The 24,549-nt window shown below is 46.7% G+C and overlaps 1 protein-coding gene and 1 long non-coding RNA gene across 2 annotated transcripts in view; one reads left to right on the forward strand and one right to left on the reverse strand.

Annotated features, from left to right (window-relative positions):
- Positions 1-1,029: 1,029 nt before the first annotated feature.
- On the reverse strand, positions 1,030-5,810 carry FOXF1 (forkhead box F1). The gene is made up of 2 exons (XM_051974837.1): positions 4,788-5,810; positions 1,030-2,656 (listed from the first exon to the last, which is right to left on the reverse strand). Exons 1-2 carry the CDS (start codon positions 5,764-5,766, stop codon positions 2,496-2,498), a joined length of 1,140 nt encoding a protein of 379 aa, XP_051830797.1. The 5' UTR covers positions 5,767-5,810; the 3' UTR covers positions 1,030-2,495.
- A 1,951-nt stretch (positions 5,811-7,761) lies between these two features.
- LOC127547823 (uncharacterized) overlaps positions 7,762-24,549 on the forward strand; it is a 99,323-nt gene continuing 82,535 nt past the window's right edge. Inside the window, exon 1 of the long non-coding RNA XR_007950275.1 lies at positions 7,762-7,851. This is a non-coding gene — a long non-coding RNA (uncharacterized LOC127547823). The remainder of the gene's footprint in view (positions 7,852-24,549) is intronic.

Raw genomic sequence — 24,549 nt, forward strand, 5'->3', positions numbered from 1 at the left:
CTGCATTTGGTCCTCCCTTTATCTCTGGTTTATAGACAGCTGTTTGTTCAGGGCATTAATTGTCCGGGTGAGTTTATTGATAATTTTGATGTAACAGAGCTCGGAAGAAATTACCCTTCCGTCCAAAATGTCAAGGCTGAAAAAAACCAGGTACAGAGCTCACGACCCTAAGACAGGGAGAAACTGTGGTGGGTCTAAACGCTGCAACCCAATGACATCTACTTTATTCTGTTTGTTTTACTAGAGGGGAAAGGAGCGGAAGGCTACAAATTGGGTGAGGGACGACAGACAGCATTTGAAAATCATGTTTTTCCCTGAATTAAAAAAAAATTGATTTAGGGAAAATGTTCTCCTATTCAAAATAAAACCCTCTTCTTTTCTGCCCTTTCATCCCATGTTCATTCCAGGCGACCATGATCCGGATCTGATTTTAGGAGTTTCCATTTTGGGGAAACCGAAAAGAGGGACATAGGAAGGACGCCTTTAATTTCTACTGGTCAATAGACCCTCTACTTGTAACATTAACCAAAAGAAAAAATCCTTTTGAGTATAGATTAAAAATATGAAAATCTAAAAATATATTTCTTTTAAAAACAATAACCATAATAAATGTACATATATGTATATATGTATGTGTGTGTGTGTGTGTATCGCTTAAAAGTTTCCAATGCTGAGCCAACGTGGCAAATCCTAATGGAAAGGGGAGAAGTAAAGATTAATTTTCACTTTGGAATGGGAGAAAGAAGGTCTCTGGTTTTTCTTTGAATTTTAAGTGATTTCTTTAAAGCCAGAGATACAATTTAGAGAGGAGCAGAGACCTGGGCTAGAATCCCAGAACTTCAAGCCTGTAAAGGACTTTTAGCTGCTAGATATATAATAACTGTTAGCTCCAGGCAAAACTTCCCTAAGAGAGTAAGCGAAGGGGACAATGGAAGGATTGTTGAAATGATCGGGAATCTCTGGAAACAAAATATCTGGAGTGGCTCCTTTTCTTCCCGGAGGAGTTTGCGCGATACTCTGAAGTCCCACTTCTGGTAAAATACTCGTGGTGTTTTATTTATGGTTCATACAAGTGTGAAGACCATGTACAAATGCTATACATGTTTTTATTTTTGTTCTATTTTTTTTTTTTTTGGAAAAGGGTACACAAAGGGCACGTCATTAATTACCATTTTATACAGTGCAGAAGAAAGCTTAAAATAGGTGTCACAAACGCTGCCCGACGCAGCCAACATACAAAAAAGGGGGGGAAATAGTCCTTCATTATATATATATTTATATAAAACATATGGAAATTTGTCTTTACACAGATCGACTTTGTTTCAAATTTACAATGGAAAACTAAAAAAAAAAAAAAAAAATCTACACGGCAAATATTGCCAACGAGGTACACACCATTTAATACTGATCCACGGAGCCGACGTGGTGTTTCGATTATTAGAAAAAAATAGAATAAATAACAGGATGAGCCTTGCTATTTTTTTTTAAAAGTGCCTTAATCTTTCTGTGTCCCGGCGATCCTGAATCCACTTTGGAATTAGTAGCTTTTCTTTTAAATCCTAAACACCCGCTGATTTTCAGCCTCCAGAGCCCAATGCTCAGTCTTGGACCAGAAAGTTTACAGTAGAGATCGGAAAGGATTTTGTGAGTGGAAAACAAAGAGGCCCACGGGTGATTCGGGAAAAAAAAAATCTGCTCTGTTGGGAGAGCAAAACAGAGGGGAAGTCTAACGGCTACGGACTCACTTCTTTGGCTCGCTGTAATTTGGTTTAAGTTTAATTTACTTTTATTTTATTTTATTTTTTTTAAGCGGAGAGTGGTATCGGAAAATAGAACTTTGTCTCTAAGTTCCACTCGGGGTTGATCTGAAGAGAATCCGGGCGAAGACAGAGCAATTTCTTGACCCCACATAATGTGGTGTTGGGGGAAGACGCTCTTTCTAAGACATTCTTTCAACAACAACAATGACAAAGAGATAAATATTCAAACCGACAAAATAAGAGTCTTTGATAATTACTGGATTTCACATGTCCCCACCCTCACCAACCCGCTGTCCTTCCTTGCCCAAATTCGCGTCCCTGGAGGAAAAGGAGGGGGGGGGGGGGAACTAGCAGGTTTTTCCTCACGTCTTTTGGGGGTTCCCCAAACACAGCACCTTGCCATCCGGATCCGTTGGGTCTGGGTCACTCCAAAAGGATCTGAATGCCGATTCTCAAACACTGACAGTCAGACTAGGTCCCAATCTATACCAGAATTGAAAATTAGAGCCTGGGGGTAGAGGTGGGAACTAGGAGCAGGAGTTGGGAACTGCTTTCACCAGCGATCTGGTGCATTCCCTTCGGGATTTCCTCTGCCAGGTCTCTTGCTGCTGATGGCTTTATACCTCAAGAATTAATCAGTTTCTTTTCTTTTTCTTCAGTTTTTAGAGATCCCTTCGCCCCGTGATGGGGAAAGGGAGCGCCTTTTGTGTCGCTGCAGGGCTGCCGGCCCAGCCATCACATAACACAGGGCTTGATGTCCTGGTAGGTCACTTGTTGGTGATAGTAAGAGCCGCTACTTGCTGAATGCATCGAAGAGGAGGCCATAGCGTTGAAAGAAAAGACGAACTCCTTTCGGTCGCACATGCTTGGAGACTGAGAGTGATACCGGGGGATTCCTGGGAAGAGGAGAAAAGGAAGGGAAGGATACAGAAAGATATTTATATAGGTTGGAAGGTCTATGTCTTAAAAGTATGAGCAATGTATAGGAAAATACCTCTTTTCCCCTTTCTTCTCAAATACACACACATACACACACAAAACGGATCAGAGATGTGAAGGCGGCAGATGGAGACAGGGAAAGTAGTCTACGCTACTGTTTTACTGTCAGGACTGGAAGGGAAAGAAGGGAAACCTATTAGCTTCCCCCCCACCCCCAAGTCGCTCCGGGACTAAACGAATTGACGGCATCCGCAGCCCTGCTAATCCCCACTCTCCCAGGGCGCCCAGCTGGAGTTAACCTGGCGGCGCGGGGTCTGCAGGACGCATTCAGGCTTGGAGCCGCTAATCTAGTCCCTCCGTTGCCTCTGGCTGCTCTGAGATTCCTCCGGGCTTCTCAGGAATTGGGGGAATTACGTGCGTGTGTGTGGTAAGGGGGCAAAAGGATGGGTCTAGACGGGACTGAGAGATCGTGGACCACCTGTCTGGCAAAAAGGAGTTGGTCAGGCCCCCCAGGGGGCACCTCTTCTGGGCCTGAGGGCCCCATTCTAAGTTTCAGAATAAACTACTGCCCGGCTCGGCCCTGGCTTCATATTCAACATCCCGAGTAGATCGACCGGCTCCCCTTTCCTCAGGATAGGAGTTTCCAAACCCTGGACTGACTTTTGCATTATGGACAGATCCATCGGGCAACTTCCAGAAGGAGGGAGTTTGGGAGGAGGTGAACACAAAAACTGAGGAGAGGCAGAAATGTTCCAGGCTAAGTTACCCGGCCAAAGTGGAAAAGTTCAGGAAGGACAGAAGGCTGAAGAGCTAACAGCAGATTACACACCCTGAATATGTTTGGGATTTTATCCTATAATTCGCTTCAGAAAGCCCCCCTCAGGACAATTTCTTCCTCCCCATCCCCCCAAAATATACAGCAAAATGACTAGTTGGGAGCCCCCATATTCCTTCAGTACTGCTAATCAGGCCAGGGCTGGCCTCAAGAGTAGAGCATCCTGGTTTCAAAGAAGCCCTAAGTGACAGGCCTCTAGCTAAGTCCAGATAATTTCCAAAACAAGGCCTGAGAAGGAGAAGGTTGGCAATAAGCTGGGGGTAAGGGAGAGGGGGAGATATTTTTAAATCTTCCTTCCCTGCATTCTGGTGGGAGTTTCCCTTCCGATGGTGCACTTGGTCTTGAAACCTGGAGCCTAAAAAAGCAGCTATGGGACCCCATTTAGCCAGCCTTTTCCCCAAGAGTGACAGTGCGGCCTGCTCTCTAACCTCAATAAAGTAAAGGATGCCTCCTAACCTCTGAGCTGTTGTATAGAGCAGTCTAGTCCTGCATTCACAAACACTCTGAGGCTATTCCAACTTCCTCCTCCCCCCAAAAAAAGCTCTTGACCCTCCTGGCCTACCCCCTCCTCTCAGACCCAGGACTCAACTTCCTGGGAAGCAGAATAGTTCTTATCCCTCGGCTTTTCAGGTCACTCAGGAGAAACTGGGCCTGAAGAAGAGAAAGGGCCTGAACTGCTGGCATAGCTTTCAAGTTTCTCTCTTTAGAAATTCTAAAAAGTCTATGGGGTCAAAACCTCAAGCAATTAAACTTAGATAGGACCCCAGAGCTTGGACCAGAAGAGAGGCAGAGGATCAGAGGGCCTAAGGAAAGCTATGCAAAACTCCTTTCCTGGACTCAAACTGAAAAGTAGAGATTGCCGCCAAGTTCCAAGTGTTTGAAAGAGAAGGGGTCGGGAAAGGGGCCGACTTGAATATGAATGAACACATGTGTGTTTGAAGGAATGCATCGTGTGCCTACAAATCACCAGCATCTCTTCCACTCATCTGTATACAGATAAACAACTCCACTGGTCATTTTAGTGGATTAGAGGTATATACAGGCAAGGTCACTGAGGCCCTGACGTAAAACGCACACACACACAACTACACGCTTGAGTATATGCGTTATTCCACACTTCAGAGGGCCAAGCCTGTGGAAATGTGTCTCTGCATAGACTCTCCCTCCTGCACAAGCCCTAGTTCCACATTTGCCACTTCCCCATTGCCTTCTCCAATGCCCTCCGCCTCCCGTGCCCACCGTGCTGCACTTACCTTGTAGTTCGGCAGGGTTGTGGCTGTTCTGGTGCAGATAAGGCTGCTCCAGGGAGTGCGTGGGGAGGCTGGACGACAGGGGATTGGCGGCAGGGTTGCAGGGGGACAGGGGCTGCTGCTTGATGTAAGAGGCACCGCTGTTGAGCGCTGCTGCTGAGGCCGAGGGCGGCCAAGCGGAGGCGGAGCCCGAGTACACTGAGTGCGGCTCCATGACCCCGCCGCTGGCCAGCAGCGGGGAGGCGGACACGGAACCCTCCGGGTGCGGGTACTCGGCGCCCGCCGAACCCGCGCAGCTGCCCATGTAGGAGTGGCCGCCGTTGGCGGGCAGGTGGGGCACCGAGTGACCTGGCAGGCCCAGGCCGTCCACGTTGCCCGGCAAGTGGCCGTTCATCATGCCGATGCCGCCCTCCAAGGCCAGGCTGTTGGGCGGGCAGGAGATGGCTCCGGCTGAGCCCTGAAAGCTGTAGGTGTCGGGGAGGTGGTTGAAACCCAGCCCGTTCATCATGCTGTACATGGGCTTGAGAGCCTGGCACTTCCTTCGGAAGCCGCGGGGCCTCCGGCGAAAGGAGCCCTCCTCGAACATGAACTCGCTGGCCGGATCGATGGTCCAGTAGTGGCCCTTACCCGGGCGGCCCAGCCCTTTGGGCAGCTTGATGAAGCACTCGTTGAGAGAGAGGTTGTGGCGCACAGAGTTCTTCCAGCCCTGGTAGGAGCCTCGGAAGAAAGGGAAGCGGCTCTGGAGGAACTGATAGATCTCACTGAGCGTCAGCCTCTTGGTGGGCGAACTCTGGATGGCCATGACGATGAGCGCGATGTAGGAGTAGGGCGGCTTCTCAGGCCGCCGGATCCCCGCATTCGTCTTCTTGGCCTTCGAGGTGGTGGACGAGGCGGGGTCCATGGCTGAGCCGCCGCCGCCGCCGCCGCTGCCGCCGCTGCTGTGGCCGCCGTGTTGCTGCGCCTTCTCTGGGACTGAGGACATTGGGTGGCTGCTGCCGCCGCCGCCGCTGCCGCCGCTACTCTGCGCAGCGGAGGAGGAGGAGGAGGAGGAGGAGGAGGAGGAGGAGGAGGAGGAGGAGGAGGAGGAGGGAGGAAGAGGAGGGGGCTGAGAGAAGGGAGCCTGCTTCACCTCTGCCGTCATCTGCTGCAACTTTTCCAGAGCGCTCGGTTGCACACCCCTCCCCTCCCCCAGCCCCCCCTTTCCCGACCCGGGCGGCCCTCCCCCCCTGCTTAGGAGAAGCTCCTTAGGTCTGCTGTCGCTGCTGCAGCCGACTGAAGGCTGGTTCTCTCTCTCTCTCTCTCTCTCTCTCTCTCTCTCTCTCTCTCTCTCTCTCTTCTCTCTCTCTCTCTCTCTCTCTCTCTCTCTCCCACCCTCTTCTCTCTTCCCCACCCCCTCCTCTTCCCGCTCCGTTCTGGCCCTCCCAGAAGAGCAGGAACCAGCTGAGAGCCGAGCCAGAGCCAGAGAAACAGCCTGCCCTGGGGACAGCAAGGAACCCACCCCCCCGCTCCGGTTTGGGGAGTCCAGGGAAGGGGGAATTCGAAGGCGGGGGATAGGCTGTGCTGCTACAATCTCAAACAGCCTCGGAGGACCCCGGCGGCCACCGCAGCTCCTAACACTCCTGCCCCAGCCGCTGCTGCGCAAAGAAGTCGCTTGTCATAACAGCAACTCTGGGCTCTGTTCTCTCAGCGGAGATCGCCTTTAACTTTATCTCTTGTCAGCTGCATCTGTCGGCTCCTGACAGTCAGTCAGACGTAAGGAGCTGGAGGAGTTCCCCCGCCCCGACCTCCCCCGTCTTCCCTCCTTCCCACCCCCCGCCCGAGCCTACCCCCTCCCCACCGTTTCTCTGGTGGGCACTTAAAGGGACCTTCACACTCCCTTTCCCTCTCCCCACAATCCCGTGGCTCTCATCCAGATCCCGCCCCCCACCTCTATCTATCTACCAGCCTTCCAAACGATTGTTAATGGACGAACGAATACCAAGCGGTTCTCTCCACGCCCGCGTCCCCATGTCCCGTCCTCCTCCCCCCCCCCCCCACTTTCCTGAACAATTCAGGCCAGAGGGAAACTCGGAGCCATCACTAGACTTTCCAGCCCAAACATTTTTCCTGCTCCACAGTCCTGTGATCGCAGCCACCTCCGTGAAGTCCAGGCCATTTATTTTCCAATCCTCGCTCTTTGGTAGAGATCCCCTACCCCCAGCCTTTTACCCTCACCCCAGGGAAACCTTCTTAATAGGATCGCTCGGAGGGACCTTTTCCTCAGTGGCTGCCAAATGCCTCGCTCTGCCTGAATTTTCAGAAGCCCCAAAGTCCCAGGGTTCCCTGAATGCAAGCGAGCAGCGTTCTTAGGGAAAACGAAAGCGTGGCTTAGTCGCTTTGTCTACGGCCGCGCAGTTGGCTCGGGACGGCTGTGAACTTTGTGGTTCCCACTAAGCGGGCAGCGGGCCGCAGCGACTGCACGGTTTGGCCTCCAAGCTGAGGGAAGCAACAAGCCCTGGCTCAGGCCCTCCTGGAGCGCCCAGACCGCTCGGCTCCCGGCCCCAGGCCTTGGCGTTCCCCAGCTTCAAAATCAAGGGTCTAATTTCTAAGATAGGGGGGAAACCTGGCAGGATGTTTATACAGAGCAGTGTAAACATGTTCTCGGAGATTCTTTAATAAAGAAAAAAAAATCTGCGAAAACGGGCAGTTCTTTCCATGCCCCCTTTCTACTATATTGGAGTCGTCTGGGCAGCCTATCTGGCGGGTTGTTTAGATTTTTGTAATATAAATATTAGTGCGGGGCGCTGGGACTCTGACTGGAGTAGCCCCCGTGCGCTCCCCGCACGCTTAGCCCCGCGCACAGTCTCGTGCGCTCGTGTGCACACCCAGTCACTTTAAGTCAAAGGGGGAATTGTGTGTGTGTGTGTGTGTGTGTGTGTGTGTGTGTGTGTGTGTGTTGGCCGGGGGGGGGGGTGCGGATGGAGCAAGGGGCGGGGGGAGGGGGCCGGGGAAAGAAACTGCCGTTGCACTTCAGCCCCGGCGTCCGAGCGGGCTTCTCAAAGCGGGCAACCGTTACTCACCGGGCAAGGTAAGCCACTAGGGACTTGGGGCATGCCGGGATTGGGTAGGTGCGCCGTCTGACCTTTTCACTGTTCATTCCTGCTCTCTCGCCTAGGGCTAGGGGGGGGGGGGAGAGGTACAGCTGCGCGAACGCGGAATACTGAGGGAAGGGGAGCGCGGCGGAAGGCTTGGGGCGCATGGAAAGCTTAGAAAAAAGGTGGGTTTTCACAGGTCACTGCTAGAAACGGAGGGCAGATTGCTGGGGACAATTGCTTTGCGCTGAATCGGGAGAAAGCCCAGCTGCCACAGGCGGACCGGCGTGTGCGCCCACACTTTAGGTGAGCTCTCCGCAGGCCCCCGGCACTTTTCAAAAGAAAAGATGCCTATCGGGTTTCCCCAAGGGCCCTCCTCCCTCCTTCCCCCCCTCCCTTATTCCCCACCTCCCACAGCAGCTCAAAGCCTTGGCAGGGAGACGCGAAGTCGCCTTCGGGGCGCCTGACGAGTCTGAGCAGAGGGCCCGAGTGACTTCCCTGCGCCTAGCCCTAGCCTAGACTTCCAGCGGTGACAGGGAAGGAGGCTCTCCGCATTAAACCACGTCCCTGCAAACCGGATTCTCACCAACTCTCCCAGGATCAGGGCCCCTACCTCCCCTCCCCCAGCTCAAAGCTGCGGACACACACACACACACACACACACACACACACACACACACACACACAAACCTCTCTGCTTTTTTAATTCCACACCCCTCCCATACCCCCTCTGCCAAACGGCAGCAGTTGTAGCAGCAGGATAGGAGACGGGAGCTCCTGCGAAGGGAGTCCGGGGGAAGTGGGGTCGCTGCTGACGTTTCTCGGTAGCTAATCCTGAGTCCTAGAGCACAGACTGAGGGGGAATGTTTCCCCCGCGTCCGCGGCGGAATTTTGGGAAGGGGAACCTGAACTACGCTCTGTTTTATAGGCTAGGGAATGCGAGAGAAAGCCAGAGATTGCCTACATCCTGGTGGATTTTGAAGTCAGGCCTTTTCCTCATGCTCCGGGGTAAATATTTCAAGGCAGTTTCGGTGACCTTAGCATAGTTAACGGTAAAAAAAAAAAAAAAAAAAAAAAATAGGCCGACCTCCTCACCACTCCCATCCCGCCCAGGTTCCCAGTGTGTGGCAAACCCTCCAACCTCCATGGTCGGATGAGCTCCGAATAGGGAAAGGAGAAGGATGGGATGTTGCTCATCCCATAATATCACTTTTATGATTTCCCCCTCTACACTGCCGTCCTGTATTTTTTCCGGAGGCTCAATCCGAAAGACTTAGTGGCTTTTAGTCCCTACTTTTTTTGGAGTTGTAGTAACTGTGTCTAGTTTGGGGTACGGGGCGGGAAACGTTCCCTCAATAGCCGCCTTTGAGTCTGTACGCCAAGGGAACACTGGAAACAGGTTTGCCGCTTTTCCTCTAGGCTGACAGAAAGAGCCTTCTTTGCTGGATCGGGGGGAAGCAGCACTGATTATAACAAACAAGAAACTTAGGGAGATTCATTCCATTCCAGGGCATTCTTGCCAATCTTCTTTAAAAGATTCTCTTCCCAAAGCCTAATCAGGTTGGCTATGAGAAGGATTTGAGGAAACGGAGAGGGAAAGTAGTATTGCACTCTCAGCTATTAAGGGAGAAACCAAGCTCACTCAGGGGATAGGTTGAACCTAGTTTTCCATGTCCACAGAATGTCAGAAGGGACCTTAGAGAACATCTGGTCAACCTTCTTGCTTTACAGATGGGGAAAGTAAGGCCCACGTGGGGGATATAACTTGCCTGAGTGTGCACGCACACACACGTGTAGGAAAAAAGCCTAGTTCTTCAGACTCTTTAAGAGTGTTCTTAACTATTCCCTAATTATAGCGAATTCTTTCATTTTACTTTCTTTCATAACTTTCTCTGGAAGATGTAGGTATAGAGAACTGAAGAGGCTGAGGAAATTCGCTTTCATTAAACAGTGTTTTATTCAGAGATAGGACCCCTTCATCTCCACAGGCCTCAACGACAGGCATTAGGAAGGATCCATGATGGAGGAACCGACAAGTTAATAGTTTGAGAACTAGGCTGTTATTATGTAAAGGACTAACCCTTTAAGACAGAATCTGGCAGGGAGATAGTAGGAAGCAGGTCAAGAAACTGCAGAATCATTGGTGTTTCCCAGTAGAGATCTAAAGTCTGGAGGAGGGTTGAGAAGAGTGCTTCTTCTGTTAGTCTGTGTCACCCTAGACCAGACCAAGGGCTAGATGTCATGGCTTGGAGAGCACAGACTCTCTTTGACAATCAACCAGATTGTATAAACAAGATCCTCTCTTCCCTTAAGAATATTCAGACAGATAAAATACACTAATTGGAGACTCTTAACCATGTCTTCAAGTATAGGGGAGGCCCAGGGGCAGATGTTTAGTGTTCATCTAAAAATCTATAAGGGCCTTAAAACCTAACCTCCATTCTTATTAGTCTTTTTGTCCAGCAGTCTTTTCTAGCCTCCATTTAAAGGGGGGTGGTAGTGAAGGGGAGGATCGAGTGTTTTGTGTAAAAATAGACAAATCAGAAACTTCTTCCTCTTTCCTTGACCGAAGGTATTTTTACTGGCTAATTGCTTAAGTGAACTCGACTCTGCAGCAACCGAGCTTGTAATCTGAGCATGGAAATGGATCTAGGTGGTATTGTTACACGCAGTCTGTACAGCGGGCGCTCTCCTGCAGAAGGGGCCGGGTGTTTATCAGAGAGCGCGGACCACCCACCGAGAGGGCACCGTCAGGCGCGCGCCCCTCTCTCTCCCCCTGCTTTTCATTAACGCCAGTGACTTCACTCAGAGAAAGCATCCCCCGCATCCCCCAATCGCCTCCCACCCTCACTCAGTCCTGTTCTGTTTTCTGAGCCTCCTCCCCAGTCTGAGAGCCCCCGCCCCTGCCCAAGTTCTAGCTTTAGCCCCTTGCAAATTGATCCCTAAACGTTTACATAAGGTAGGAAGGGAAGAGGAGGGAGTGGCCGGTCTAATTCGAGTCGGGGAGATGAGAAGATTGGCATTTGGCGAATTTATACACGATTTCAAGGCGCTGACAGGGATGCAATAGAATATACAGACATTTCACATCTATAAATTATTTTGCGTGAACACCCACACACATATATGCAAACAATTATATGGTAGTTGTATGTAACGAATTTCCTGCGAATGTGCATGGATCATGGAGGGATGATGGATCATAGAGAGATTATGGAAACTGAATAAGTGTAATTATAAATGAGTATAATAAAGGCATAACATAGCTTGTTTATGTGTGCAACAGTGTAGGGGGAAATATTTATAATACAGTAGCCTTAAATAGTCTTCGCATGATATGTGTGTATGTATATGTGTATATGTGTGTGGATACAGATACACACATACATTTTGAGAGAGTGATATTAAGGGCATCTTCTTGGCGCCATTATTCCAGTCTCGAGTTCCACCAGTCAATATTTCTAAAAACAAAAACAGAAACAAACAAACAAAAACCAGAACTGGGGCCAGGGAGCTTAGAACAGACAGGCAGTGAGGTGCAGCTCTGCCTTAAGTGGCAAGTTAATTTCAGTGTCACTCTTCTAGTTCTTATATTTTGGGAAGGTTGGTTTCTCTTATTCATTCCTCCCTCCAGGCAGATGTCCCTGAAGGATATGAGGTAGAATCATTCTTTCTTCCTTTTTTCCTTCCTTCCTCCCTTCTTCCTTTCCTTCCTCTCTCCTTCCCTTCTTTTCTCTTACCTTCCTTTCTTCCTTCCTTCTTTTCTTCCTTCCTTCCTTCCTTCCTTCCTCCCTCCCTCCCTCCCTCCTTCCTTCCCTCCCTCCCTCCCTTCCTTCCTTCCTTCTTTCCTTCTTTCCTTCCTTTCTTCCTTCCTTCCTTCCTCTCTTCCGTCCTTCCTTCCGGAAAGACCTATCACTCCTATCTCTGTGCCAAAGGATTGATCCATTCTTCCCCCATTCAAAGCTAGACTTACTTTTGAGATGGAAGGGCTACTTTGGTCAGTTTTACCTCCAACGGGACAAGTCCTCTTTGCTGCAACCCAGGAGGACAAAAGAACAAAAACGATATCTTCCCAACTCATCCTCTATCTTTGAATTGGCCTTTACAAGCCATATCAGTAAGGGAGATAGACTAGCAATGGCAGAGACAGATAGCAACAATAGGCAAAAGCAAAAAGACTTGCCCCCCCAAAAAACTGTAGGGCTCAAAATATGGGGTATAACTGTTGTTGGGTACCCCTACAAGAGAGAGTAGGACGGTTAATCTCCCTCTGTCAATCTTACATTAAGGAGAGGTTCAATTTTTGGTCAGGAAAAAAAAAAGGCATTGTGTCTCTGCTACTTTAGTCCTGAGCTTGCCCCTTCTACTTGGCCCTTTTAGCAGAAAGCACACATTTTCCATGACGTTCTTCAATGAAATATTTGACAACATTACAGCCTAGGAATTTACAGCCCTCTTCAGTGCGAGATTTTTGGGAGTTTTCTGGCATTAGTTGCACACACCACTCCATGGAACAGAAACCAGCCCTAAAGATATTAACCTCAGAGTATTACTATTTCGATTCCATATACAATCCCCAGAATGTCATCTCTTCCCATAGAGATTTTTAATGCATCCCAATGTATTTTTATCCTTGCTCCTTATAGTTACTTTTTGATTGTGATTTAGAGTACTTTCTTTCAAGCATTTAGGGGCCTCCTTTTCCAAAGGAAGAAAACTAATGAAAGTGAGAATAGAGAGAAATTGGATTTTTAAAAAGGGAGTGATATGGAGAGAGAATAGCAAGTAGCACATATCAATTTATAGAGGTAACAGACTCCTAGTGGAAATACATTCTGGCTGAGAAGAAAAAGAAGAAGCAAGAGTGAGGAAGTGTAGGAAAAAATGAGGGGAAGGGGGAATGGGGAATGGATTTCAAAGAGGGGAGAATGAAATGAATAAATTAATTAGCATGAAATGGAATTTTAACATTTTCTGGATTTCATTCCTAATGAAGAAGAGATATTTGCCCCCAAACCTATAAGTGTGTGTCTGTATATGTTCATAGGTTTCTCATATATTCTATTATATTTATGCTTCCCAAAAATCTTACTGCAGTTTTAAGCTAGTAAAACTACATGAACTATGACTTTCGGGACATTCTGTATAAGATACACACACACACACACACACACACACACACTCGCATGCATATATATATATATATATTCAAACATAAGGGTTGCATTGTGCTATTTGTAAGTTTAAGTGGAGTGAAAAGTTATGGAAGAAAGACTTTGTTTTCCTAGAAAAGAGAAAATTAGTTTAATCTCACCAGTAACTAAGAGATTCAAGATGGGTTCTTAAAAGAAAGGGCTGCTTTTTAACCTGTGTCTCTAGTGCACATTTATCCCCATTTCTTTAGATACAATCATGAAAAGAGGGACCAAATTAACTCCTCCCATAGTTCTCCAGTTAGGTTTCTATTTGAACTGGAACCTAAGAAATCGTTGCCCCACAAGGCAGCGACTACAGAGGCTAACAGTGATCTCCTCAATAGCGAGGATTTGCACTTACTTTGTTAGTAAAAGGTGTATGTGTGTACTAGTGTGTGCCTCAACAGAAAACAGTTTTCAGAACTGGATTAAAATGATTTAATTAGTCATATATTTTTCCAAAATAAACGGAGATTTCTTAACACTCCTCTACCTGTCTCTCCCCATCCCCACTTGCCCTAGGGCTCCAGAACTCAAATTGGTTTTCAGCACCAGGCAGAAAATACTGCTACAACCTCAATGGTGGGAAAGGAAAACTTTGAGGATTGGAGGGGAGAGGGAGAGAGAGAGAGAGAGAGAGAGAGAGAGAGAGAGAGAGAGAGAGAGAGAGAGAGAGAGAAGGAGGGAGGGAGGGAAGAAGACAGAGACAGAGAGAGACAGAAAGTGAGAGGAGGGTAGACAAAGAAAGACAATATGGAGAGACACATAAATGGAGAAGGGCATATAAAGAAAATCTCAATGAACCCATTTAAAAATTCTCCATATAAGCATTTAACAAGAGACCAGGAAATAATTATATATAAAACAAGAGACCAAGAAGCAGAGAAAAGATAGGGGGAAATAGGGCATAGGGAGATAGAGACACAAAAGAGAGGGATATATCTGCTAATCTAGTGCTAAGAAAGTCTTTAAGGAGAGACAGAGGCAGCAAGACAAAAACCCAGCAGAAATTAAAAGGGAATCAGACAGCTTCCTGCCAATACAGATTAAAAATTTGTGTAAGCATTCCCAAAGATTTTTGTGTGTGTGTGTGGGGGGGGGAGCATAAGTGTAGCAAAAAGGCAGGATAGACCACACAGAGAAACATCTAGATGGAAAGATACACAGAAAGTAGGCTGGATTCTGGTTGGCTAATTATTTTAGGAGGTCTATATTTGAAAGTTGTTTTCTGGTGACTCAAACAGGTAGAGCAAAAAGGAAAAAGCAAAGCAAGGCAAGGAGATGCTACCTCTTTCTCGTAATTTCTTTGTTTTATCTTGAGTCTCTTGTGGCATCAGATGGCAAAAAACAAACAAACAAACAAACAAACAAACAAAAAACCCTAAATCTGGAGAAAGCTTCAGATTATCTATAGATTTCAATCTTACTAGCAAGCCTCTACTCTGCCCCCCCAAAAAAATGGAAGAAGGAGAGGGAACAGGAGGAGGAAGGGCAGGAAGGAAGGAAGGAAGAGAAGAAAGAAAGGAAGGAAGGAAGAAAGAAAAAGAAAGGGAAGGAAGAAATGGAGAGAGGAAAGAAGGAAGAAAGAGGAAGGGAGGGAGGGAAAGAAGGAAGAAAGGAAGGAAGGAAGAAAAAAAGAGGTCCAAGAGAAATGAAATTAGTTTTTCCCTCCCAGGAGGTGTGCAGCAGCTCCACCACAGTGTTCTATGTCACACTTGGCCTAGGGAAGAAAACTCGCCCAGGAGCCACGTTCTGCTCGTTCACCCAGCTCCACTGGTTCTCACTAATTTGATCCCTGACCCTGGGAGGAGTTCGGCCAGGTATTGAGCCATGTAGTGATGCCTGGTGTCAGACATATCCTCAGTATTCAACCCCCAAACCTAAGGGTTCATCTATCAGTTTGAATTGGCCTGGGATCTCTTTGGAAGGGAGAAAGGAGTTCCCAGAGTGGGGGACAGGAGTGACAGGGTGTGGGGGGAGGTTGGAAAATCTGGGAGTAATCCCAATATAGAATCTTTAAAAGGGCTAGAAAACAAGGCCAGAATTAAAAAAAAATAGTATCAGAAGGATTGGGAAAGCCCTTTCAGTTGTCTCTGTCGATAATAACTTAAGAATTTGATGTATACTCAATATATTGATTCTGACCTATTAGAATCAGCTCAGTTGGATGGGCCTGTTTTTTGCTCTATAAATTGAGGCCCTTGGATCAAGAGATGATTCAGGTTTCTTCCAGCTCTATAAGTTTGGATTCGAGTTCACTTTATGAACAGTGTTACTTTGAGCTTGGGATCTTTTTCTCTCTGTAAAGGGGGCATTTTTAGGGAGAGATTGCCATCTCAGATCCCACGTTCTTTCTGCTCCTGATCCAAGCTATTTGTCACCACTGTTTTGTTGCTACTGTTGTTATTTTCTATGATGGGCCAGTGTTACTATCAATTGCAGTATCTGCTGCTCTTTCCTTCCTTACACATAGAACTGGAATGGAGAAAGCTTAGAGAATGTAAGGAAAATCAAGCAATTTAGAAGTCCCTATGTGATCTGCTCATGTTTTTTAAATCAAAAAGGGTTTGAGGTAATGTGTGTGCATGGGAGTGGGGAGTGAGGTGGGGGTGTAATTGCTCCTTTTAACACTAGAGGGGCTGGAGTCCTCTAAAATCAGATGGGATCAAAGGCTGCAAAGGAGTGATAAGGGGCATGCTGAGCCCAAGGAAATCTTGGTTTAGCTTATTGAACAGTAAAAATTTGGTGACTGGTATGGTGATTAATAATAATAGCATCTCCTATTTCTATGGCATTTGAGGGGCTTTTCTAGTGAAAAGTCAGTGAAACTGTGTTAACCCCATTGATCCAATGAAGAAATACACCCAGAAATACTGAGCTATGCATAATCATGTAACTATTTAGCGTCAGAGTAAATAACTCAAAACCAGATCTTCTAATTCTGGGTACAATCCTCTTGTTGCTACATCACGTTACTTCCTGACTTTTTGGCAGTAGACTGAATAACTATCCATCTGTGCTATAATTTAGTCAGGACTAATCCTGGGGTAGGAGGCAATTAGGTGGCTCAGTGGACAAAGCACTAGATCTGGACTGGAAGACCTGAGTTCATATACGAATTTCAGATGCTTATGAGCTGTGTGATATTGGACCAGTCATTTAATCTTTGTTTGCCTCAGTCCACTGGAGGAGGAAATGTTAAAGCATTCCAGTTTCTTTGCCAAGAAAATTCCATAGACAATATTGGCATATTATGGTCCACAGATTAGCATATAACTGAATAGCAATAACAGCAAACTGGAGTGGAATTCAGAAAAGGAGAAGGTGAATATATTATAAGGGTAAGAACACTGTATTTGGACTAAGAGGATCTAGTTTAAGTACTACTCAGGACTTGTGTAATCTTGCGATGTCTTTGTGGCTCAGTTTCTTCATCCAAAAAAATAAAGATTTTGGAATAGAATATTTCTAAGAACCCATTCCCTCCTAAAGTCTTTGTTTCTAACTTCAACTTGCTATGTACTTTTGAGTGAGCCAGTTCCTCTCAATGGGCTTCAGCTTTCTCATTTGCAAAATGAGAGGTTGGCCTGGATGTTCTCTATGATCTTTTTCCATTATGAAAAAAATAAAGATTACATATAAGTATAATACAACATAAATTCTTCTCACACCCCACTCCCCCCAAAAAGCTTTAGTGACAGGATACTTTTCACCTTAGTCATGTTTACATTGATACTGTTTCCTCTGAATCTAACATGACTTGGAGAGAGAGAGAGAGAGAGAGAGAGAGAGAGAGAGAGAGAGAGAGAGAGAGAGAGAGAGAGAGAGAGAGAGAGAGGAAGGAAGGAAAGAAGAAAGGAGGAAAGAAAAGGAGGAAAGAAAAAAGCAATAAAGAATGAGAGAAAGAAAGGAGGAAGGAAGGAAGGAAGGAAGGAAGGAAGGAAGGAGGAAGGAAGGAAAAAAGGAAGGAAGGAAGAAGGAAGGAAGGAAGGAAGGAGAAAAGAAAGAAAGGAAGGAAAGAAAGAAGAAAGAAAGGAAGGAAAGAAAGAAGAAAGAAAGGAAGGAAGGAAGAAGAAAGAAAGAAAGAAAGAAAGAAAGAAAGAAAGAAAGAAAGAAAGAAAGAAAGAAAGAAAAAGAATCCACCTCCCAACAAACCTCCCATCATAGTGATCCTGGAACGAGAGAAATCTCATCCACATTTTCTCCCAAGTACATGAGGTACATATTGGTTCTTTGGCGGGGAAAATAAATGCATTGTAGAAGAAACTCAATCCTTCCTGAAGTCATTCCCCTCACTCCTCCTAATGGTCTTTAAAGATCCGAGAGGCCCTTTGTTTCCCTGAGGGCTCCAAGCTGGGGGAGTTTATTGGAAAGAGGACTCTCTCTGTTATTCTCCCTTGTGGCTAATTGAGACTTGCTAGAGAGATCTCATAGAGATGACACTTTCAAGAAGACCCCAGATGTTGCTGGCAAGAAGATCATGTCTCCTGGTTGTGCTCCTGGGGGTCTGGTGAAAATTGTCACCTGCTTTCTGGAGAAACAAATTGGATTGGCTCCTCCTACTGCCTCCAGAGCAGGGGACTTTAGAGGTGGAGTGGAAACAGTTCATAGGATAACAGTATCCAAAATAGGAACCTCAGAAGCAATCTAGTTCAAATCCCTCATTTTACAGATGGGGAAACTGAGGCCCTGAAGGTTAAGCGACTTGCCAAATATCACACAAGTAATATCAGAGGTGAGATTTCAACCCAGATTTCCAGCTGTAGAGCCAATCCTTTCCATTGAATGGGGGTGTGGGTGGGGTTTGGACTGGGAGGAAGGGTTCATGCAGAAGGCTAGGAAAGGGGTTGAAGAGATAAAGTAACTTGGTGTAAAAACTCAAGGACTTGGGATCAGAAAAGCTGTGCTTGAAACCAGGTTCCATCACTTTGTCTGGCTATATGACTTTGTATAAGTCACTTGACATCTCTGAAATGTTCTCATTTATAAAATAGGGAGAGTAATATTTTGTTAATCTTAAAACAAAAATGTGAGTTGTTATTATAGAAGGAATTAATGAAGCAATAACAGTGAATATGTTGAACTGAATCAAATTCTCTGTTTAGGTGAATTCCAACATCATATATTAAGAAAAGGGGAAAAGATTGTTTTTTAAGAAGAAAAAAAGATGAGATCTTAATGCAGATAGGCCAGTAAGGGCAGCAATAATACATGTTATGAGAATAAAGTTATCTCTAGTTCTGGGAATCAAAATCCTAACACTCTAGTCTTGACTCAGTCACTGACTTTCCAGATGACCTTGGATACAACCACGACCCTTATATAGGGAAGGGAATAAGCATTTGTGTAATTTATGGACTTGCTAAGCTATTTTAGAAATATTATTTCATTTAATCCTCACAAAAAAAATACTGAGAGATGCTGTTATTATCCCCATTTTACAATTGAGGACATTGAGGTCAAATAACTTCTTCAGACTCACACAGCTATTAAATGTCAGAAACCCAGTATTCCATCCACTATGCCATTATATGATTTGAAAAAGTGCCCCTTGTATGTGACTGTCCCCTGGAGGCATTGAGTCTTTACTTTAACACACATGGTTTGACTTACCACAAAATAAGTCACCTAACTTACCACAGAGAGTCATGTCTTTGTTGCCAAAGACCTGGGCATGTAGAAATATTTATTATATTAAAAGTGCTATTCCTTTCAGCTCTTCTAATCCAGATGGGCGTCTTAAATGAATTGTCTCTGATTGAGCCTTAATTTGTTCATCTATGAAATAAGAAGGCGGTCCCAGTTGATTTTCATTGAAGGCTTCTCCCTTCTGTCCTAAAGAGCCAAGAAACATGATAATGGAGAGGAGGAGGAGGAGAGAGGGGGGAATATAGCATCCGAATGTTCCTTGGTAATCGTATATGAACAGCCATATCTAAAGAGGCAGTTTGGTCAATCCTGGATTCAGGAATAATTGGCTAATTGCTGACCAGGATAATAATAGCTGTGTGACCAGGGGCAAGTTACATCTCAGCGTCCTTGACCATGCCCTGACCTGCCCATCTGTACTGATGGAAATGTTCCTAATGCTAATAAAATCACATATTCAGATCACTCTCCACCCCCAAGATAAGAACATCCGAAAGATTCCTGTGTGATCCCGAGAGACTCTGTGAGCTTCATTACCCTCAGCTGTAACATGAAGGGTCTATAGAATCATACACAGAGATTTAAAAAAGACTCCAGAAGTCACCGAGTCATTAAACTCTTTCAGTTTACAGATGAAGTGACTGAAGCCAAAGAAAGTTGTGACTTATTCGGGATCTCACAGGTAGTAAGCACCAGATGCAAGATTAAAGGCCCTCCAAACCTAAAATTCTAGCGATCTTTGTTCTAAGTCCCTTTCCAAAAAACCCTGTGATCTTTTCTAAGCGAATTCAAACCAAGATTGAAGAGATACGGAGACGCGCGTTAAGTCATAACTTCTGAACACAAACATCAGCGAGTCTCAATTGGTCCTTTTTAGATTTAAGAGAATTTAGGATGTCTCGTCTCCCACCTCCGCCTTTTTTGGGGGGAGGGGGGTGTGTGTGGGGGGGGATTCGTCCAGTATTGTGATGCGCTACGTGGAGGGTGGGAAGGTTGCCAAGGGTAGGGACTGAGGGGTAAGACTTCTCACGCAACTGAGTTTTCACTGGGACTGGAGCACTGACAGGAGGCCCAGCTGTGGCCGGGTCAGTACAACCTGAACTAGACCGAGCCTCTGAAGCTGGTACTTTGCTCCTTACCAGACGTTAAGAGAAAGGAGAGCCCAATTTTAGAGCACATAGGGTCCAAATAGTTAATCACGCATACAAAATGGTCTCCCTCCTCTGGCTGCTTCCAGGCTGCTTGGGATAAATATGCAAATCTGTGTATCGGTTTGCTCGTGGTTTGAACTGGAGAGCCCTCTGGGTTGGCTGATGTCGACCAGATGCAATCCGAGGAACCTCTGGCCCTGGCTCGCCTCTGCTGAGCTTGTCTCAGACAGCCAAGCCTGCGACCGAAGCTCCACGCTGGGTGACGGTCCTTTCACAAGTTTCCATGCACACGCACACGCGCACCTACGGACGTCTCCACAGAGCAGGTAACAGCGACAACACAGGGTACCTCACGCACGAAGAGAATACACGGGCTCAGACAACACAACCCTACGCAGACACGCAGCCCACGGGCTCATTCTCCCACGCACAAATATAATTTACCCAGCAGTAACACACGGAACTCGAATGTGTATTCGAGAGCAGGCTCACAAGAGAGAAAGAACATCGAGAAACACGCGGATACACCAGAAAGTCGGCTCCACCATCACCACTACATCACAAAAATATAGACAGAACGCAGACTTAGACAGAAATACATAAAGAGAACACAAAACACAGACACAGACACAAACGGACATGCATCAACGAGCGCTGCTTGCGAACACTCCTCCACACCTCCACCCGCATCGCGGAGACACTCACGCTTCATCACCCTCGGTTCGACTGCTGTCTATTTTAGGAAAGCATGACTGAGGATCAGAGACGTCAGCAGTAACAGAGAGAGGGCAACTGATTCCCGCCCTCCGCCCCATCCTGGCCAGAAGGCACGGAGTCGAGGTCTCTGGTAGTTCCCTGCTCAACAGATGTCCACTGGACTAAGTTAATTGAATGGACTTCTCCATTGGGGTGAAACGCAGCATTATACATTAAGCAAGAAAACTGTATTTTAAGACACATAAGGTGTGTTAGTGGGGATAGCCTAATAAGAAGAGTAAAACATTCTTTGACATTGTACGTTAACGGCAACAATCACGCTACCCCAACGTCCTATCAAAGAGCTTCACTAGAAGCTGTTTCTTTACCCGCCCAAATTTGGGTAATTGTTCATCTTTCGGGGGGGGGGGGGCAAGTAGCGGCGGATTGAAAAGGGATCTCTTCCCAAAATTAGTTGGAAGCGAATAGTTTGGAACCTCACTTTTCTAGGCCCTCATTATTCATTTCCATCAACGACCCCAGGTGGCTCTGGGACCTGCTAAGTTACAGTTTCAGTTCACTTTTCTTTACATTTTAATTTAACAAGATAAAACCCATCCAGTGTCGGATTAAGTTTGTTCGGCTCCTTTTAGATCAAGTCACACTCATAAGGATAAGCGGTTTATAAACAGAAAAAGCGCCAAGATTTGATCATCCGTATTAGAATTTAGAATAAGGACTGCTCCTTTATAAAGATATTCTCTTGCTTCCCTGCAGAATCACCATTTCTCTGGATAAAGCTGACTTAATGTATCCTAAGAAGCAACGTTAAAAATGCAATATTATCAATAATGAGTCGCTCGGGAAATTCATTTACAACCTGAGAATCAGGGAAATTCCACCAACTAAATCTAATCCTATGGCTGTTAGAATGTCAATGTTTCACATCCAGTGCATGTTAATTTCTTCTTAACTTTCTAATTTTCTCTTTTTTCCCCCTCCTTCTCTCTGTATACTCAGTGTTATAGAAAGCTGCAAATATTGTTGCCTAATTCCATCCTTCTTTTCTGTTTTCAAATTGATTTTCCTGCTCTCGCAGGCAATAATTTTAATTTAATCCTTCCTTACAAGCACCACGAATCTGTGGTGTAGTTGGTTTTCCCCGGCTAAGGGTTTTCCTCCCCCTCTCCCTCAAGGAGTTTTGTTTTGTTTTGTTTTGGTGATTGTTTTTTGTGCCCCCTGGCAAGTACCTCTTAGGAACACCCCCCCTCCGGGCATCTTTAGATCAATCACCACCTACCTGCATCAGAGTAAGAGTTTTTAAGGGCCACAGGGGCTCTCTCTAGACTTGCGAGTCTAACTTGTCCATTCTTTACATCGCTTTCCGAAAAAGAAATCGCAGAACTGGCTTGGGGTAGAGACTGCTTGTTCCAAACCCGAATTGATTGAAAAACTGTTTCTTAAAATGCGGGCAATAGCAAACTACAAGTCTTCCTAGATCTCGTGTTTGGAGGCGCGCTGTATATTTGTGAAATGGAAAAACTCTGGAATAGCGGAGCTCAGAGATTTCAGGACAAATCTTTAGTCCTGTTTGCATTCTGTCAGAAAGCAATTATTTTAACCATGATTCTGGTTAATGATAGGTTCTGAAGATTAAGATCGTTCACTTTAAGCGCGCTGTTTACAAGTCTTGGAAGAGTGTGTGTGTGTGTGTGTGTGTGTGTGTGTGTGTGTGTGTGATTGTAGCGGGCTCTCTGAAAGTCGATTGTCAATGTTAATCCTAAAAAATGAACGTAGGTCTGACTCTCACTTACACAGAGTCAAATTGTCAATCCCATACCCTCAGATTCGTGGATTTAAAACGCACCCAACTGCCGAACGACGGGCTGAGTGCACAGCCTTCCGAATCTTGCCACTCATACTTAGGGGTTCTCAGTTTTGTAGGACTGGCTGCTGTTTAATCCAGCACTGAAGTCATTTTCCTAAAGTGTCCCCAGAGGAAGAGCCTTCTGGGGTCCTAGGCCTGACATTGAGACAAAATCAACTCCTCCATATCAGCACGTGTTCCGCCTCCTCCAGTCCTCGGTCATGCTGTATTAAACAAGGTTTAGGGATCGGGGGTAAAGAGTTAGATGGAGTTCTCCCCCTTAATCTTTTGTCACATTTACCCTGTTTTCTCCTCGTTGTGCCCTCGCCCGCATGATCTGATCTTTGGAGGCCAGCTAATATCAAGGCCTTGGGACAGCCGAAAGAGGGAACAGAAGTGGTGCTGGTGATGGTGGTGTGTGTTGGGGTGGGGGTGGGGGGAGGATGCTGCCTGAATGACCCAGAGAGGCGAGCCCAAGGACGGGCCGGACGTATCTGGCTCCAGTCCCTCCCTGGAGTGGGACCGTGGCCTGCTGGGATCTCCCCGGGGTCACTTCTGGAAAAAGTTGCAGAAACATCCGGAGAGAATCTTATCCGAGCACAATAGAGAATTGAGTCAATTACCCGGATAAAGCAAGGAAACAACTTTGTGCCTGAAAGAACCAGGGGATTGAGATCAAAGTGTCTTGCAGGATCTCTTCACTCTCCAAATTATAAATGAATGGCCTCAATTCTCCACTTCCCCAGCGTGTGTAGACATTGTCTTGTCGGGGAGCTGGAGTTGGGAGGAGGGAAGGGCTACTTTAGTCCTACAGACACAGTTTCCCTCTCCTTGATTCCCAGGGTTAGCTCTTTGCGTTCACTCTTGACTGTCCCTTTCCCTAGGAAACACCGAACCGTGGGTAGCTATAAGCCCCTACCGAGCCTATAAGTCATTCTGTGTCTGGGACTAGGAGACAAAGAGAGGATTTAGAGCCGGGGACAGCATCGCAGCGAGCTTTACTGGCGTGGTGAGCTCCCGACGGTCTCCACAACAGCTTTCCCCGGGCGGAGTTGGGCTGGGAGATGCTGTCAACATTGAGACCGCGGGGAAAAGGGGGAGGGGGAAACGGGGGGGGGGGCAGATAGCCAAGCACAGGAATCCAGTATGAGCCTCGGGCGCCGCCTGGATGCGGAGTTGTTTTGAATCCGTAAATTGTCTGAGCGCTCTGGGTACAGGTGGCCGGACCTCGTCCCTAAAGGCGCTTTTGGACTATTGTGGCTGGGCGGTTAAGGCTAGAATGGAACAGAACGAAGTGTTTTTGCAGCTCAAAGGTCGGGTTTGCAGAAGGAACTACCTGCCTGGAGCGCTAGCTTTTTTACGTCTGACGTCCTAGGTGGGGATGGAGTCCCACTAAACGGGCTTTGCGTGCCCCTTCTTCTGTGCAGACCTCTTAATTAAGCCGTCCCCAGAGTCCCAGCTAAGATTTACACGTCGGATTGTACACACACGCACGTGTGCGCGAAACCAGAGATGGCCTGGGCCTGCGCTTCTAAAGCCGGCGCCGCTCTGAGAGGGCAGTCTCCCGCTCCGAGCCAAACGCGCTGTCTCTCCCCTGGCACCTCAATTTTTCTCTCCTCTGCTTATTCAACTCATACAAAGCAAACAAACCCAGCCGCCTAGGAATGGAGTTTGCAGTGTCTCGCTCTGCACCGGGCTGGGACTGGGGACTGGGGGATGGGGAGGGGGGAATCGAGGAGGGGAGAGATCGGCAACAAACAGTGGGTTTGTCTGTGTTGGAGGAGCGGAGATCTCTGGCTAGTGAAATGACTTCTCTCCCCTCCCCCAGTTCTCAAAAAAAAAAAAAAAAAAAAAAAAAAAAAAAAAAAAAAGGCTCTCGAAGCTTTTCCCAATTCAATTAGCTCTCTTCTGAGAGCACCGGAGAGTCGTTTCTCTGGCAATTACGGCCCACTGTCGGTAAAACAGGCAGGTAAAAGAAACCAAGCTACCAGAAAGGAATTATCAACAAGTGGATTAACTCGGAATTGACGTTGACAACTCAGCACCTTCTTGGAGGCTTAGAAGGTGGCAAGGCTGGAATGACAAGTTGATCTCTGGGACGTAATGAAAGCAAGAAGTTTGGGGTTTTTTTCTTTT

Source organism: Antechinus flavipes, chromosome 2 (genome assembly GCF_016432865.1).
Source record: "Antechinus flavipes isolate AdamAnt ecotype Samford, QLD, Australia chromosome 2, AdamAnt_v2, whole genome shotgun sequence".
NCBI classification, from domain to species: domain Eukaryota; kingdom Metazoa; phylum Chordata; class Mammalia; order Dasyuromorphia; family Dasyuridae; genus Antechinus; species Antechinus flavipes.

Coding starts and splice junctions, on each gene's coding strand:
- FOXF1 (XM_051974837.1), bottom strand. CDS start 5,766: ATGTCCTCAGTCCCAGAGAAGGCGCAGCAACACGGCGGCCACAGCAGC. Junction 2,657..4,787: donor CAACCCTGCCGAACTACAAG/GTAAGTGCAGCA, acceptor TCCTCTTCCCAG/GAATCCCCCGGTATCACTCT.